At 42.7% G+C, this 17,898-nt stretch overlaps 1 protein-coding gene across 1 annotated transcript in view; it reads right to left on the bottom strand.

Moving 5' to 3' along the window:
- Positions 1 to 7,570: 7,570 nt before the first annotated feature.
- LOC106808176 (protein sidekick-like) overlaps positions 7,571 to 17,898 on the bottom strand; it is a 16,280-nt gene continuing 5,952 nt past the window's right edge. The window contains exons 7-20 of the mRNA XM_014810769.1: positions 16,511 to 16,609; positions 15,966 to 16,145; positions 15,520 to 15,653; positions 14,819 to 15,067; positions 14,104 to 14,347; positions 13,544 to 13,659; positions 10,632 to 10,806; positions 10,013 to 10,186; positions 9,426 to 9,654; positions 9,095 to 9,190; positions 8,838 to 8,941; positions 8,405 to 8,610; positions 8,105 to 8,201; positions 7,571 to 7,716 (exon numbers count right to left, since the gene is read on the bottom strand). Coding sequence (XP_014666255.1) covers positions 7,571 to 7,716; positions 8,105 to 8,201; positions 8,405 to 8,610; positions 8,838 to 8,941; positions 9,095 to 9,190; positions 9,426 to 9,654; positions 10,013 to 10,186; positions 10,632 to 10,806; positions 13,544 to 13,659; positions 14,104 to 14,347; positions 14,819 to 15,067; positions 15,520 to 15,653; positions 15,966 to 16,145; positions 16,511 to 16,609 — 2,249 coding nt within the window. The remainder of the gene's footprint in view (positions 7,717 to 8,104; positions 8,202 to 8,404; positions 8,611 to 8,837; positions 8,942 to 9,094; positions 9,191 to 9,425; positions 9,655 to 10,012; positions 10,187 to 10,631; positions 10,807 to 13,543; positions 13,660 to 14,103; positions 14,348 to 14,818; positions 15,068 to 15,519; positions 15,654 to 15,965; positions 16,146 to 16,510; positions 16,610 to 17,898) is intronic.

Below are 17,898 nucleotides of genomic sequence, written 5' to 3'. Positions count from 1 at the left end.
CCTTTGGACTGTGACCCATTTCGGGCCCAGTTTGATGGGTTTTCTTTTACCCCATTTGATCCTAGGCACCGACTATCACGAGCGCCTAGGTCGGAGCGTTTTAGATTTTGTGCCGCAATTCTGCATTTCTCCCTTCATACCTTTAAAGTTAAGGAGGATGTTTCCCCCTCTTTTAACCTCTTTGACCTTTGACCTTTTAAACCCCCAGCATCAACCTTCCCAACTCGTTTTTCGGATTACCCCCACGTCCTGAATATCGTGGAACCGTAACGTCGAGCGTTTAGGATTTTGTTGGCCAAACTGTTTGACGGGACGGCACGGCAGCGGACGCACGGGACGGACGCACGGACCGGTTACGATCATTTGCGATTCTTACAAGCTGGCATTGACTTTAGCTTTAGTACTATAAAAGCGCTTCACATTAACTAGCCGCTGGGCTATAGACCGGACCATGGGGATTGCAGATGGGACCAACTGGACTGCAGCCAAGGTCGGGGGGAACTATTGTATCTCCGCATGTGGAAGGGGTGGTCAGGGTTGTGTGGTTGTGGAGACAAGAAACATTTTGTTGTGTCAAAGGTAAAAAATTTAAATATAAGTAAATTTGTTTCATCTTTCATGGAACAAACTTAATATTACAATCTCTTTTGATCGCTTAATTTGTTACTTGACACAACAATGTTTTCCACACCAACCCCAACCCGCCCACCCCTCCAGCGTGCGGAAATTAACATAGTTCCCGCTGGGACTGGCGCTGCTGCAGCGCCGACAGAATGGCCGTTTGAAGTTCGCAAATCGAATGTTTGTTTACAAGGAAATACTGCAAGTTTCCTTGCACGATAGTTAGAGTTTTCAATTTTTAGTAGCGGGCTATAACTATAAAGACATATTCCTTGGAACTCAAGGGCATTAATTGCTCACAAAACGTTTTTTTTCAGGCCGGATTACACTGGGGATTGAGGTTGAGTCCATTGCATTGCCCATGGGTCGGTCTATAGCCCAGCGGCAGTTATGTAAGGGCCTATAGTACTAAGAAGCTACATTCTGACTAATAATTCAGGATTGAGCTAAAAATTTAAAGATTTGGTGTCGGCTACACATAATTAGGCTGAGACGGGTTCTATGTCCCCAGGGGGTACTGCCGGAAGTTTTTAACCCTTGGGGTAACGGTCGGTATATCGGAATGTACCCTGGTACTATTAATATGCCAGACCGTACCTCGGCTCTCCACTAACGGAGTCTAGGAGAGTCGGGCTACGCTTTACTCCTAACTCTTAACCCTAAACCCAAACCATATTCAAATTTTTTAGTGGACCAGGGTACGTTCCGTTACCGGTCCGTTACCCAGGGGTACGTCGGGCAGTAAAAACCTGGGGACATAGACCCTATGAGGCCTTAATTAGGTGCCTGGAAATTTCATGAATTTTTTGTTGGCATAGAGATATATTTCCTCTATCAGAATCAACAAGTGAATCGATTGGAATTATTCGGCCAATAAAACGTTTAATTTCATTAGAGCCAATACCCGTGCAAAAGGTGGGAGAGTATCCTTAATGTAATCATTAAAAGCCGCAACAATGCGATCCAAAACGCTAAATTTCTCCAGTACTAGACTAGCAAATACTGTGGTCATGCATAATCACACTACCTTATGGACAAAATAAAACTCTTAGTTGCTTCACAATATTCACCTGCGCGTATTTGCTTAAAACCCCACAAGACGGTGAGAACTGGCATTCTCTGGCGAACGCCGGACCGTTGCAGAAACAATTTCAGCCTCGGAAAGTGGTGAGAAATGATCCACAAGTTCAATGCCCATGACACGAGGTCACGTGACGCGTCACCATGTTTTTTTATCTTGGCTTATCGATTACTGTTTTTTATTGTGGTTTACACCGTCCTGTACCTGCAGCCACGCTGCACGGGTTGCTTTGGGGGAAACTGTCACAACATCAGAGAATTTTAACAACATTGGAAGGTTATTTTCAACTTTAACCTTTTATAAAGACAACGCGCAGTGACAATGGGGAACTAGAGCTGAGAGGGTCTATTGTTTCCCCCGGGGGTACTGCCGGGACGTACCCTGGGTACGGGTCGGTAATACCGGAAACGTACCCTGTACTATCTACCTCGAAGCTAGGGGGCCTGCATACTCCCACTCTCATTGGGTTTGATCAAAATCCCGTGGCCTGGAACTCTGTTTTAATAATTCTTTTATTGGTGCTTGTGACCTTATGCAATTTATGCTACTTATACAACCCTAACTTTAATTCCTAACCCTAAAACCTAATCACTAAACCCTAATCCTTAACCCTAAACCACATTACTATGAGGAATAATAATATAATAATATAAACTATTTTGTATCAAACCAATGAGAGTTTGGGGAGGTATGCAGGCCCTAGCCGCGAGTGTACTATCTAATGTAATATGCGGACCGTACTTCGCTAGCTCCACTAACGAGGTCTAGGGAGGTCGCCTAACGGGCCTACTCCCTAAACCCTACCCGAAACGCGGGCCCTAACCCTAATCCTTTAACCCTAACCATATCAAATAGTGCCAGCGGTACTTCCGGTTACCGGACCGTTACCCAGGGTACGTATCCGGCAGACCTGGCCCTGGGGGACATACCTATGAGGGAACTAGAGTTATTTTTGTCATAGGGTAGTGTGGGATTATGCATGGACATGAAGTATTTGCTAGTCGTCTAAGTACTGGAGAAATTTTAGCGTTTGGATTGCGAGGCATTGTGCGGGGCTTTAATAATGATATTCAAACCAAAGTTGGGAACACTCTAGGGGATAATGGAGCGGTATAGCCGAATTAGAACGAGATTTAACTTTTAATTATGATACTTTTACTTATTTAATTGTTAGTGAAATCCAATCTAATGGTTCCAAATTAAAATTACCGATTCATAAACTTACAAGCAAAACACATTTATATTCTCCTTTACAGTCCTTTGGAACCTATTTTACTCACAAAGACATTTTTACTTTTGAAAAATAAAAATGGCGACCATTTTTAAAACGCCATCTTATCGGACCACGTTTCAGAAACTAAAAAATGTCGTTTTCTTAATCAAAATACATGGTTTAACATAATATAATATATTCATGAAAGGTTATAAAAGGCTGCATCGTTGCTCGCTAGCCTGCGGTCGTCTGGGTTAAGAGATAGCCTCACGTTGATGGCATTGCTGGCAGGAGTAATGGATTGTCTTCTATCCAATTCCCGGGGAATTTCTATCGAGGAGGGGACTAGGAGTAGTATAATTTAGGCAGTAGTACGACATTTATTTTGGACGAGCAGGCGTCGCCGCACAGGACACTTGGGACAGGGGTCAGTAAAAACTTTGAAAATAATATGGAACCACACATTCACAAATAGGCTTACTACCGATACCCTCTGTTTACAGTTTCCACTTTGCGGACACTTGTTATATCAGACTTTCCTTCATAAACCCTATGTAAAAACACTAACGCCGAAACTGCGCCTCCCGCACTCGCGCGGCCAAGAGGCTTATATAAACTATATATGCTTATACTATATAAGTATATAGTTATAAGTATTATATACAGTTATATCAATAGTCCTGGGCCGCGGCGAGTGTGCTGTGCGCTATGATAATATATATAATTAGGGATATATATTATTATATAATTATAGGTAATTAAATTATAGGTAATATAATAGGTTATATATTATTTATAGGTATATAGATATTTATATTTATATTATAATATATATAATTTATTATAATTTATTATTATTATATTATAGTATATATATTATATTTATATATATTTATATATTATAATATATATTATATAGGATATTTATTATTTTATATTATATATATAATCTCTATTTATCATAGCGTCACAGCACACTCACGCAAGGCGGCGAGTGCGGGGAAGCGTTCGGCGTTAGTTTTTACTGTTAGGGTTTTATTTGAAGGGAAAACGATGATATACGGTCGCAAATCAGTTGTGGGGGAAACTGTAACAGGCGGGTCACCGATTTGTAAATGTGGTTATTTATTCTCAGTTTTTTACTGACTCTGTCCCAATTAACAGTGCCTGTTGGTCGCCGGACGTTTTTACCGCCGCTCTACCTGGTACTTAGTATAGCAAATTCTAAAGGACTTCACACAAGAGCAGGTGCACCACATTGACTTGCAAGGTTGCCAACTTTTGCGATGCGCACCTTCTTTCTAGGGACATGCCGCCCTTTTAATTTACATGCTTACGGTCGGCCCCTAAGTCATTTCCTTTGGGCGACAGTGTCGGCCGAACGTGTCCGCGCCCTATCTCTGTTCATTGGTAACAGGAGGGAATTTCGCAGATTTATTCCAATATACATATATAGTAAACAATGTAAAACATTATCCGATTATTATATTTTATTGTTTCTGGTTTTGACCATAGATATTTTACAACAGATGTGTTTGTATATATTCTAATGTTTTGACAAAACATTGTTCTATTATATAACACATAACTACAACCGGTCGTGCGGCGGGGGCTTTAGGCACAGTTACTATATACTATATATAATATTATATATATATATATATATTATAATTATACTAAGCTATGTCTACACGACCGAACCTTAACTCGATCGTTAAAGGTCTACCACGGGGGCACTTAACTCGGAGATATACAGGTTTTGTTAAAGGGGTATTACCGTCACCTACGAGTACGAAACCGGTTGTGTAAGGGATCATACCTTTACAAGGTAACTCCGGGATTAGGCGGTTGACTCGAGGTTAGCTTTAAATCGCCAGTCGATCCGGGTTAAGGCTAACCTCGAGTTACACTTTAACTCGAAGTTAAGGGGCCAGTGTAGGACGCTTTACCTCGAAGTTAAGCTTTAACCTCCACGTAGGGGGCAGGCACATAGTGACGATGTTACGTAAACAGACGGCACTCCACACTCATTCGCCACGCACGTGTACGTGCACACGCACGCATGGCCGCACGTTGTACGTGGCACACGCACGACGCACCGTCTAACGTCGCACAGCATGACGCACGCACGCGTTGTACTGCACACCACCGCACGTACGCAACGGACGTGTTACCTGCACAGCGCGCGGGACACCGCACGGCACGCACGCACGCACGCACGCACGCACGTGTACATGGCACCACGCAGCGACGCCCACGCACGCATATGCACGCGTGTAACGTTGCACACGCACGGCTGCACGGCCGTGTATGTACAACCACGCACCGCATGCACGCACGTGTACGTGCACACGGCCGCATGCACGGGCACGTGTAGGTAAACACACGCACGGGCATTGCCACGCACAGTGTACGATGACACGCACGCACGACGCACGTGTTAGTAACACCACGGCACGCACGCACGCACACACGCCAACGTCTTACGTGCACATTGCACACCGCGCGACACACGCACGCACGCCACGCACGCACGCACGGCGTGATTTACACGCAGTGTACACGCACGCAACACACTCAACATGCACGCACGTGTACTTGACAGCACGAATGCACGCAACGTGTAGGTACACACGCACCGACGCCACGCACTGTACGTGCACAGTGCACGCCGCAACGCATTGCAAACTCCAACGCATGCAACCGGCACGTGCGACGCGCACGCACCGACACCACGCACGCACGTTTACATTACCACGCACGCACGGGCATAATAAATCGGTAAATAATCGCTATCGGGTGTATGTCAGTTGTAGGGACGCTTACATAATCGCTAACTCGAGTACATTAACTCGAGTTATAGGCTTAACTCGGAGGTTTATATATATAAGTAAAGTCACACACGAAACACCGTTGTTAGATAAAACAAGTCAAGGTATATAATAAAGGGGTGTTAACAGTTTAACTGGGACGACGCTTTCGAGATTACAGTCTCTTCATCAGGTCAGCAGACATTGGAATGGAATCAAGTAATCAAAAACAAATACAATGCGTTATAGATAATCAAAAATGAATGAGTCACACAATTCGCGCGTTGCCATGAATACGGACGACAAAAGAACACGCACATATATAAACACATGCACAAAACACACACACAGACACACACACACACACACACAAGCACGCACGCACTCACGCACGCACGCACACACGCACGCATGCACGCACGCACACACACACACAACGAAGCAATGGACTCAAAAATCACACGTAATTAAAGTTTACGTTCATGCCTCCTGGATTCAAACAACCAACCCTCAGAATTAATTTCTGCTCAGTCATGTGTCGACGTGAGGTATTGTAATATGGTGTCAGTTGGCAGCCACAAACACGCACGTCATCAATGTGGTGATCCGGTTGGTTAAAATGGTCAGCAACCGGAAAACCATGCAAATTGAGGCAAATAGATCTTAGGTGTTCAACAAACCTATCCGCAAGGCGGCGTTTTGTTTCGCCAATATAGTAAATTTGGCATTTAACGCATTCAATGGCGTAAATGAGGTTCGTCGACACGCATGTAAATGAATCCCGCACTATAAATTTGCCCCGAGGCCCTTGAACACAAAAGCTTCCACAGGGTTCATAGTAGTAAGACACATGTTGATATAAGGACTTATAAGACTCTTTCTGGAGGCCAAAATAAGACTTTTTTAGGCGATTTCTGATAGATCACCGACTATTAAAGTACGCTAATAATATTTATATAAAGCCGTTTCGCCGAAATTCAACACAGAAAATGTTGAAAAATGGTCCTTTAGCAAAAAATAAGGACTATTAAGTACTTTTCTAAGATTTCACCAAAAATAAGTACTAATAAGGGCCCTTATCTTATTTTTGGCAAAATAAGTACTTATAAGACTTTGGAAGACCCGCTACGAACCCTGTTCCAATATGATTGAATGTTTTACACGCCGTGGCTATAATCAATCTGATCTATCTAAGAAATTAAAAAAAATACTTCCCTTAAATCGGGCGTCGTTAATAACCCCTAGAAAAGACGGCGTGAATAAAACGTCAGACAGATGTCCATTGGTTTTAACCTATCACCCTTCAATTCTGCACATCAAAAGTTTGTTAATTGATAATTATAAAATTCTTCAAAACGATCCAATCACAGTTAACATCTTTTCAAACCCACCTTTATGCTTGTACAGACGTGATACCAACCTCCGCGACACTCTTGTTTCAAGCACCGTTTACAACTCTGACAACCCTGTGAGACAATCTAGCTCTTACCCGTGTTGTCGGAAACGTTGCAGTACTTGCAATTTTATCACGAATAGGTCTGTGGTTCAAGGGCCTCGGGGCAAATTTATAGTGCGGGATTCATTTACATGCGTGTCGACGAACCTCATTTACGCCATTGAATGCGTTAAATGCCAAATTTACTATATTGGTGAAACAAAACGCCGCTATGTTTGAGATGTGAAAGTCTGAGATGTGGGCGAGTGATGGCGTTACACCTAAATGATCGCCATTTAACGTTTTTATGGTATATATATATTTTTATGGTACACCACAGACAGCTTGACGATGTCAAGGTGAGCTAACAAAATAGACTCCTGCTGAAGTGCAACTACTGGAAGAGGAGACTATGTAGATGACAACATGAGTACGGTTACCTTGTAACCGAGGATGTCGCCATTTCTCGTCTGCTCTGGAGGTGGGAGCCAGGTCGCGAAGATGCTGGTGGAATTCACCATTTCTGCAGAGACAGCCTGGGGGGATTCCATGGGAACTGCAAGCAAGCATAGACCACACGTTGTTCTATCACCGTACCACTGCCATCTGTAAGACTCGGTATACAAACCCATTAGAGAATACCGTGGCATCTCATACTTATTGCATTTTATTATATTATTATTTTATATATTATTATGTTATACTAATTACATTGCATTGTATAGTCATGATCTGGACTGCAATGCATTTCATTCTCTCTGTTCAAGTATGTTTACGTGCAGCCATATTCAGTCATTCAATGTTCTAGAATATTCATTCAATATTCTATAATATTCATTACGCAATGTTCTAACATGTTCATACACCTGTTTGATTCTGTTAGACTCTGTCATAACACCATAACTCGCACCGACTGCCTGCTGCAGGAAATGGGCGTACTCTACCTGCTTCTCCGACGTAGACGGTCTCTGGGGCAGACGGAGGACTCTGTCCTATCCTGTTATAAGCCTTGATGCGAACCTCATATTCACGGTCTCCCAGCTGCAGAGAGGACAGAAGCCGAAATAGACGTCGAGAACTCGCACCGTACAATCAATCACGTCAACTGTCACCGGAACTATGATGCGTTTAATTTACTTGAAAAAATTTGCTCACAATGTGCGAACATTAAAGCGAGTATAATCTCAAACGCTGGTGTTTACTGAAAGTGAAACTAAACAAGCGCGACGACAGGTCATGCTCACCAGATGCTCCAAGGTGTAATTGCTGGCTTGCGGATTTGGAACCTTCGTCTCCATGAAATCCGAAACGCTTGGATACTGCCGATGTTCAAGCAGGTACCCCTCCTTGTTCCCATTCCACGAGTGGTCGGCTGGTGCCACCCATGTGATTCTGACAGACGTCTCTGTGTAGGGCAGTACCTGTAACTGTTTCGGGGGTTCGTCTGGCGCTGAAAGAAATGCACGCGACAATACGCAATAAGTACACGTGAATTACACAGTGGCTCCACCTTTTGGTGCACATTTTGCAAATTAAGACATTTGGGTATGCAGATTACTGTTATGAACAGATGGGTCTATTTTCAGGTTACAGAGAGAGATTTTATTAGATTTAGGATTTATTATAACTATTGTAAATGACAAAAGCTTTCTCTGTGAAGCTCTGACCGACGCTTACCATCTTGCTCAGTGACAACAGTGTCAGATGGGGTACTCCATTCACTCGCACCTTTGTCATTCGTCGCCTGAAGCCTGAACGAGTATTTTGTATACGGTGTCAAACTGCAAACACAAAAGTATGTGTAAGAACATTTGATATTATCATTTCAAACATTTTCATAGAATTCATGAATGAATGTCATGAACCCATGTATATAATACTGATGCACACTAAAATAATTAGCAACGTTGGCTGTTTTAGTATGCGACACTCACTCTGTGATGGTATAAAAAGTCAGATCTGGAGATATGCTCTCAGGGTGTGTTTTCCATGCAAGGTTGTCTCCCTCCCTCATCTGCACAGTGTAGTACCTACCAACAAAAGCAACAGAAAAAAATTTACAACAAATAAAAGTGATCCGTTCACAAACATGGGCACGGAAAATACGCATGTATATTCAGAACGATTAATCTCATTGCTTCGAAACATCAAACATTCAAAAGATGCTAAACTCGTGTTTTAACTATTAACTCAGAGATTTACCATTTACATTTACCGTTACTTTCATTTTACGGAGCTGTAGGACAGATGAGATGAGTAACTCACCTGACGGGGCTGTAGTTGTCACTGCCGGGCTGCCACGACATGGTGACGCTGCGTGCTAGGATCTGGGACGCACTGATCGTGGGCTTCGACGGAGCGCCGGGCTTGTCGCGGTTTGGGATTGTGTAAACGCGTACGGTGGCGCTCTGGCCCCAGCCTGCGCGCGTCTTAGCCGTGATGCTGAACACATAGTACTTCTCCCGCTGGAGGTTGTGTGCCGTGTACGAATGCTCTGTAGTGATAGAATGAAACACGTGAGAATAAGACGTACGTAATAGATGATCACGCTGTAGTATGGAAGCTCTGTAGCGATACATCAAGGTACTGTAGATAACAGACTACGAACACATAGTATTTCTCCTCCTGGAGGTTGTGTTGTGTATGAATGCCCTGAATTGATAGAACAAAGTAAATATTATAGAAATACTGAGAAGTGAGCCGTGTGTACGATGTCTGTACCGATAATTGCTCACGATAATTCGACTTAACGGCAATTTGTACAATTAATAACTACATACATCATTGCACATGCCCCCGACCTTCTAAATTCGAACTTAGAGAACACACAGATGGGGATTCGAATAACACACCATTTTCATTCAGCTCGACGGGAGGGTAGCCTGACGACGAATCAGTGTCTTCCAGCCAATACTGGATCTTGTAGTTTGTAATGATGCCATTCGGTTCATCCGGGGTGTCCCAATTCACCATCGCTGTCGTGTAAGACACTTCAGGGAAGAAGACGCTAGTCGGTGGCCCTGGCACTGCAAGGCATGGGCAATAACTGATGTAACTTGATGCAGCAGCACAGCTAACACATGGCTAATACAGATAAGTGGGTGAATTAAGATTATTGTGAACGTGAGTTAAATAGCTTGTTATTCAAGAAGTGAGATTCAGAGTTTAAGGAAGTGCACAGGAATAAGGAAATGCATGTTTCCATGTGTGTGTTCTCATGTGTGTGAGAATAGCAAGATAAAAAGTAGAGTGAAATAGAGGAAAAGTAAGGGAAAATAGGAAAAAAGTAGAGGAAGAGAGGGAGAAATAGAGAAAAGGAAATGGAATGTGGAGAGGGAGATCAAGAGGCAGAGAGATAGGAAGAGTGCGAGAGAGAAAGCGAGAGAGAGAGAGATAGAGAGAGAAAGCCGAAAAGGAAGAGCGATCAGGGTTGGAGAGGGGGAAGAGGATAGACTCTGACAGCTCACGCACCATCTTCCTTCGTCTGATTATAGACAGGGTCGCTGAGCACTCCATCGCCCATGCGCGTGTAGCCGAGCACCTGCACGCTGTAGTTGACAAAGCTGCGCAGACCGGTCAGCATGACGGTACGTGTGTCGTTGACGTCAAGCAGAGTGAACGCAACATCCGAGCCTCCGTACATCACCTACGTCACACAACACACACATCATGTCATTTCCTTATTTTTTCACATATTTGTATAATAATCTTGTTATATATATATATATATATATATATATATAATAAGTACTAGTTAAGTACATACACGAACACTCCGTGTAGATAAAAACAAAGTTAAGGTATATGAATAAGGGTGTTTTTTTAAAGTTTTAATTGACAAGCTTCGAATTACATCCTCTTCATCAGGTCAAGCAGACATTGTGAATAGAATCAAATTAATCAAAAACCAATTACAACTCGCGTTATAGAATAATCAAAATGAATGAGTCACACAATCGCAGCGTTGCATGAATGAATACGGACGACAAAAGAAACACACACAATCATATAATACACAACGACAGCAAAACAAAAACACACACACACACACACAAACACACACACACATACAGCACAACATACACACCACACGGTGCACACAACAGCACACAGCACACAATCACAACCACACACACGACACACACACACACACACCACAACACACACACACACACACCCACACACATGCTACACACACACGACACACACACACCAACACACACACACACCGAAGCAATGCGACTCAAAAATTTTCACGACGATAGAAAGAACGGACGACAAAAAACACGGCACATATATAAACACATGCACAAACACACACACAGACACACACACACACATCCGCACAACACACACACACACAAGCCAACGCCACCGCACGCACGCAACGGACACCAACAGAAGCAATGGACTCAAAAATCACACATAATTAAGAGTTTACGTTCATGCCCTGGATCAAACAACGCAACCCTCAGAATTTATTCTATGCTCAGTCATGTGTCGACGTGAAGGTAATTGTAATATGGATGATCAGTTGGCAGCCACAAAACACGCACGTATCAATGTGGTGATTGCGGTTTGGTAAAATGGTCAGCAAACCGCGAAAACCCATGGCAAAATTGGGCAACATAGATCTTAGGTGTTCAACATAACCTATCCGCAAGAGGCGGCGTTTTTGTTTCGCCAATATAGTAAATTTTTGGCTTTAACGCATTCGAATGGCGTAACATGATGGTTCTCGACACTGCATGTAAATGAATCCCGCACATAAATTTGCCTAGAGGCCCCTGAACACAAAGCTCCAATATGATTGAATGGTTTTAGCACGCCGTTGGCTATAATCATATCTGATCTACTACTAAGAAATTAAAAAAAATACTTCCTTAAATTGCGGCTCGTTAATTAACGCTAGATAAAAACGGCGTGAATAAAACGGTCAGACATGATGTCTATTGGTTTTTAACCTATCAACCCTTCAATTCTGCAACATCAAAAGTTTGGTCTATTGATAATTATAAAATTTCTTCAAAACGATCCAATCACAGTTAACATCTTTTTCAAACCACCTTTCATCTCGTACGACGTGATACCAACCTCCGCGACACTGTCTTGTTTCAAGCAACCGCTTTACAACTCGGACAGCCCTGTGAGCAATCTAGCTTTCTTACCCCGTGTTGTTCGAAACGTTGCAGTCTTGCAAATTTTATCACGAATAAGGTCTGTGGGTTCAAGGAGCCTACGGCAAATTGTATAGATGCGGGATTCATTTACATTGCAATGTCGACGAACCTATCATTTACGCCATTGAATGCGTTAAATGCACCGAAATTTACTATATATGGTGAAACAAAACGCCGCCTTGCGGAGTAGCGTTTGATTGAACACACTCAGAACTGTTCGCTCAATTTGCATGGTTTTCCAGGTTAGCTGACCATTTAAACCACCGGTCACACATTGTTGTACGTGCGTGTTTGTGTTTCTGCCAACGGACACCATATTACAATTTACCTCACGTCGACTACATGACGGAGCAAAATAAATTCTCAGGGTTGGTTGTGTTGAATCCAGGGGCAGTGAATTACGCGTGATTTTTTGAGTCCATTTGCTTCGTTGTGTGTGTGTGTGTGTTTTTCTGTGTTTGTGCTGTTTTTTGGCGGGGTTGGGTGGGGTGTGTCGTGTGTGGTGTGTGGATGGTGTGAGGTGTGTATGTTGTGTTGTTTGTGTGTGTGTGTGTGTTTTTTGCGTGGTCTATATATATGTCGTGTTCTTTTGTCCGTCACGTATTCATTCATGGCACCGCGCGAATTGTGTAATTCATTTTGATTATCTATAACGCATTGTATTGTTTTAATTATTTTCTCAATGTCTGCTGAACCTGATGAAGAGCATGTAATTCGAATGCTTCTAATTAGAACTTTAAACACCCTTATTCTTAATACCCTTGACTTTGTTTATATATATACTATATATTATATATATATAATTATATATATATATAATATATGCTTATTAATATTTTACCACAGTATTTAGAAAATATTTATTTAGAAAACTTTTTATATAAATTTATATTGTATTGTATAACTATTTAATTTTTAATGATTACATCTGCACTCTATAAGTCAGATACTATTGCAATATGTTTGTGTCAGCTTCTGTACTTCTTTCTTGTTCACTTGCATCCCTAAGTAGGGACAAAAATTTATCTTTTCAAACCTAGTCTATCGTGAAATTTAACGTAAATGCATAGTAGCTTATTATGCATTTATATCACTGTGTCTACAGACAAGACTATGAACAGATATTCGGTATCAATCATGCATTCACAAATATCAGTGTTTGAACAGTGAAAACCTCAACCGTCATTTTGCGAGTATATGAACCTTGTAGCCCAGGATGATTCCATTCTGCTGCGCCTTGGGAACGTCTTGCCAATCTGCGAATATAGTCTGGGCTCCAGTAGCAGTAGCACTCACGTACGCTGCTCCTGCTGTCGGCACTGCAACAAAGAATCCCCCGTTACTCACTGCACAACTACCAAAATTAAATGCAAGAACCATCTATGCAAAAAATTTACAGTAGATGAAATGAAGATTGAAAGAAATACAAGAACGTGGGTACACTTCTAGAGTTTCTACAGCACAACCATATTCTTAGGAGTAAGACAATAAACATGCATCTTTATCCTTTCACAATATCAGGAGTGAATAATAATAGACTTATAAGAAATATAATAATACTTAGAATAAATAGACTTAGAATAATATTATTATTCACATCATAAAATAGACTCTCTATCTCTCGAATCTATATTATGACACTATTATGGCACGATATTATAGAAGACAAAAATAACCTTCGTGGATTACAAAGAGTGATGCGAATTACACACGCACGGCGCGACGTGATGTAACGTGACGTCGTGTGTCGTCGGCGCACTCACCCGATTCCTTCGACTTGCTGAGTACGGTGCTGCTCGACGGACTGCTGCCTACGTCATTGTAGGACGTGACTGCAATCTTGTACTCGGTGAACGCGCGCAGCTGTGACAGCACGACGCTGTTAGCGTACGCGTCCGGCGCACGCATGTGCAATGGCGGACGCGGCGGCCCGCCGTCGTCGCTCGTCGCCTCGTATTGGATGCTGTAGCCGCGCGGGATCCCGTTCCACTCGTCATCGGCGAGTGGCTGTGAAGACAAGGGAACGTTTAAAGAAGCGGCGTCTACTGTTGGTGCTCGTGTGGCGATGTGTGTGTGCCACCTAGACAGGTTCTTGGTAGTTTTTACGTAGGAAAAAGATGGAAAAAATCACTCTGGCAACACTGCCTGCTGTAGAAGTGTGCAATGGAGGTGTAATTAGAGGATATATGATCCAATTAGGGTTGGTGGGACTGGCAGTCGTTAGAAAGGTGCAATCTAGAATACTTGACACCTCATTTAACTGAGTGAAGAGAGCACCATTGTCACTAGTATGGGTAAAAACCGAGCTAGAAAACAATTTCCACTCACCACCCAATGAACAGTGATTGCAGCTAAACAAGAGGTAACAGGAGCTAAACAGGAGGTAAGTAAAACACAATAAATAATTTCACCACCCAGTAGACAGTGATCACTGCTATGCAGAGTAAAAAGTGCATAAGCAACAATAAATTAACTCACCACCCAGTGGACAGTGATGGAGTTGGCATCGACCGTGCGTGCAGCGATGTCACTAGGCGCCGTCGCCGGCCGAGCCTGCATCGTCAGGAACAGCTGCGTGGGGTCGCTGGGAGCGCTCTCGCCGATGACGTTGCTGGCGATGAGACGCAGCGTGTAGTTGGTGTACGGACGCAGGTTGATGACAGATAGCGCCGTCGCCTCGGGACTGCTCTCCTCGTGGATCGTCCCCCACTCCCCACTGCTTTTATCCTGCAGGGGGGGGGGATTCATTAATGAAATAGATGCGTAACATAAATAAATAAATAAATATATACATATATGTGTGAGTGTATATATATATATATATATATATATGTCCAGGCATGCGGCACCACCTCTTGGTTGGCAGGATTTACACAGGAAAAATAAGAGTGATAGGTCTAACAGCACTGCCTGCTGTGAGAAGATGATCCCCAATTTGGAAAAATTTGTTCGAATTAAACGAAAAACTTTGTGGGCCCAGCAGCTTTTAAAATGGAACAATCTGGTGAAAAAACTTAAGTAGTGATGCAAAATCCACCTGTCGCTCGAATACGATTAATCCTTCAACCTTTATGCACATCTGGTCTTCATGCTTACCAACTAAACCAGGAAAGACAATTCCACGAAGGAAAGCAGACGATGAAGTCTTACGTGAAGATATACGACGTAGGTGCACTTACCCTTGCCTGAACAATCCACAGAGAGATGGAGGTCTTGCCATCATAGCCGGGTGTAAACGACAGAGTGGCCAATCTCGCCATCACGTTGCTTACCAGCAGTCCTGTTGGAGGGCCTGGAAGCTCCGGTGGAACACCTACGAAAACAGCAGAACATCATGAAGATAGTCATGACAATCCCGCATAACATAACGAGTAGTTGGCACATGTGCTTGGGTCAAACACAACTAGGATTTTCCTAGAAAACAAAATTAACGGTTCTATATAATATTAACAATTGGCAGCAATACAGGTAGTCCACAGATTTCCTGTGTTTTGATGGTATGGAACCGCTTGTCGTCCGTACAGTTTCACGGTGGTGAAATTTAAATTTACAACACGCTCTTCAACTGCAGTTTGTAGCACCGCCACCAGAATTCTCAGTGTGCCATGATGCTTGATTTCTGTACCTGACTTAATGGTGGCCGTGGTCACAGCACCGAGGCCTTGACTGGTGCTTGCTGCAATGCTGAACAGGTATTCGGTGCTGGGGACAAGGCCGGTTACTGTTTGGTTGTGTACCTCCGGTTCTAATGACAAGACGTTCTCCGTTGCCACATTATCATTCTGCTGATACTTCAGTTTATAGCCTGCAATTAAACAGATGATTGCTTAATATATATATATTCATATTATTATTATATATAGACATTGACATTTACACACACCATTCCTTGACAAACAAACAACAAACAAACAAACAAACAAACAAACTGACAAATGTATTTACAAACAGGAACCATATATATTACAATAGGCCTACGCTACATTACATTATATTATAGTCGTGTTAGCAAATACATAAGAATGTGCCTTTATGTAAGGCAGGAGGCAAACATTGACATATTGAAAGTACACCATACCACAATTTCCATCCCGTACACGTATCTAAATAAGTGTGCACAGCACAGATGGTCTGAGATTCGATGTAGAACCCCTACCAAGTAATACACACCCGTTAGAATTCCGTTAGCATTCACAGGAGGCGACCACCAAACAGAAACACGTGTATCATGGATGTCTAAAAACGTGAAGTTGGCCACCTGATCCGGCACTGCAACAGAAACGAATAATAAAGCTAGCGCATATATGCTAGATGCTAGCCACAGAAAAGTACACAGAAAAATCACTGGCCCATGCCACCTCTCTATAATACAATCACGCGAATGCCGCGCATCAATGCGCACCTAATATATAATGCATTAAACCACGGAAAGGAAATGCGTCTGCCTTGACAATGACAACAAACTAATACGCTTTGGCGACAGCGTCAGAAAAAACGCATTAGTCAACAATACATGGCAGCAGCAGCAGCAGCAGCAGCAGCAGCAGCAGCAGCAGCACTGCTGTCAGCACAGCGTAACAAACAATTCGCGCATCAATGCTCTTAGGCGACAGTCATTGTTGTGACTATTATGTGCGATTCGTGTAACACTCCATCCCCATGTGCGCTAAAGTGCAATATGATGATGGCAGAAGTAACCTTCACAATACGATTAGTTTTTTCATCAGAAACACGAAATGATTTTGCTCACAGCCGTAGTCACAGGCACTTTAAAACGTTTCAATAAAATATAATGCTAAATAAATACGAAATCTATTTACTACCAAAGTCTTAATGTTTCTATACTCTCTTTCACCTATTATTTAGTATTAATATTATTGTCGACAATTTCCTGTAAATGCCATCCAAATGCTCATCTACAACAAACACTGGCTGCCGCCAAGCGCCATTGCTGTCGCTGCAGTGCTGCACACTGACACTTATATATATACACGCATGCATGCACGTGTTAGTGTGCTGCACTGCAGCGGAAGCAATGGCGCTTGGCGGCAGTCAGTGTTTGTTGTAGATGAGCATTTGGATGGCATTTACAGGAAATTGTCGGCAATAATATTAATAGGTGAAAGAGAGTATAGAAACATTAAGACTTTGGTATTAAATATATTTCGTATTTATTTAGCATTATATTTTATTGAAACGTTTCAAGTGCCTGTGTCCATAGTGGGGTCACCACAGTGCCCTCCTATTCTCTCCTCCATGATTACCGAAACGTTATATTCCCCCCTGGTGGGGATAATAAGCGAAACTTCTCACACTCTCTATCCCAATAACTACACGTTACATTCACTCTCTAGTGGGGGCCACCAACACAACTTCTCACACTCTCTATCCCAATGACAACACATTACATTCCCTCTCTAGTGGGGGCCACCAACACAACTTCTCACACTCTCTATCCCAATTACTACACGTTACATTCACTCTCTAGTGGGGGCCACCAACACAACTTCTCACACTCTCTATCCCAATGACAACACATTACATTCCCTCTCTAGTGG

This window comes from Priapulus caudatus, unplaced genomic scaffold (genome assembly GCF_000485595.1).
Source record: "Priapulus caudatus unplaced genomic scaffold, Priapulus_caudatus-5.0.1 Scaffold258, whole genome shotgun sequence".
Taxonomy (NCBI): domain Eukaryota; kingdom Metazoa; phylum Priapulida; class Priapulimorpha; order Priapulimorphida; family Priapulidae; genus Priapulus; species Priapulus caudatus.
Note: the sequence above shows the minus strand (reverse complement) of the source record. Positions and strands in the feature narration are given on the sequence as shown.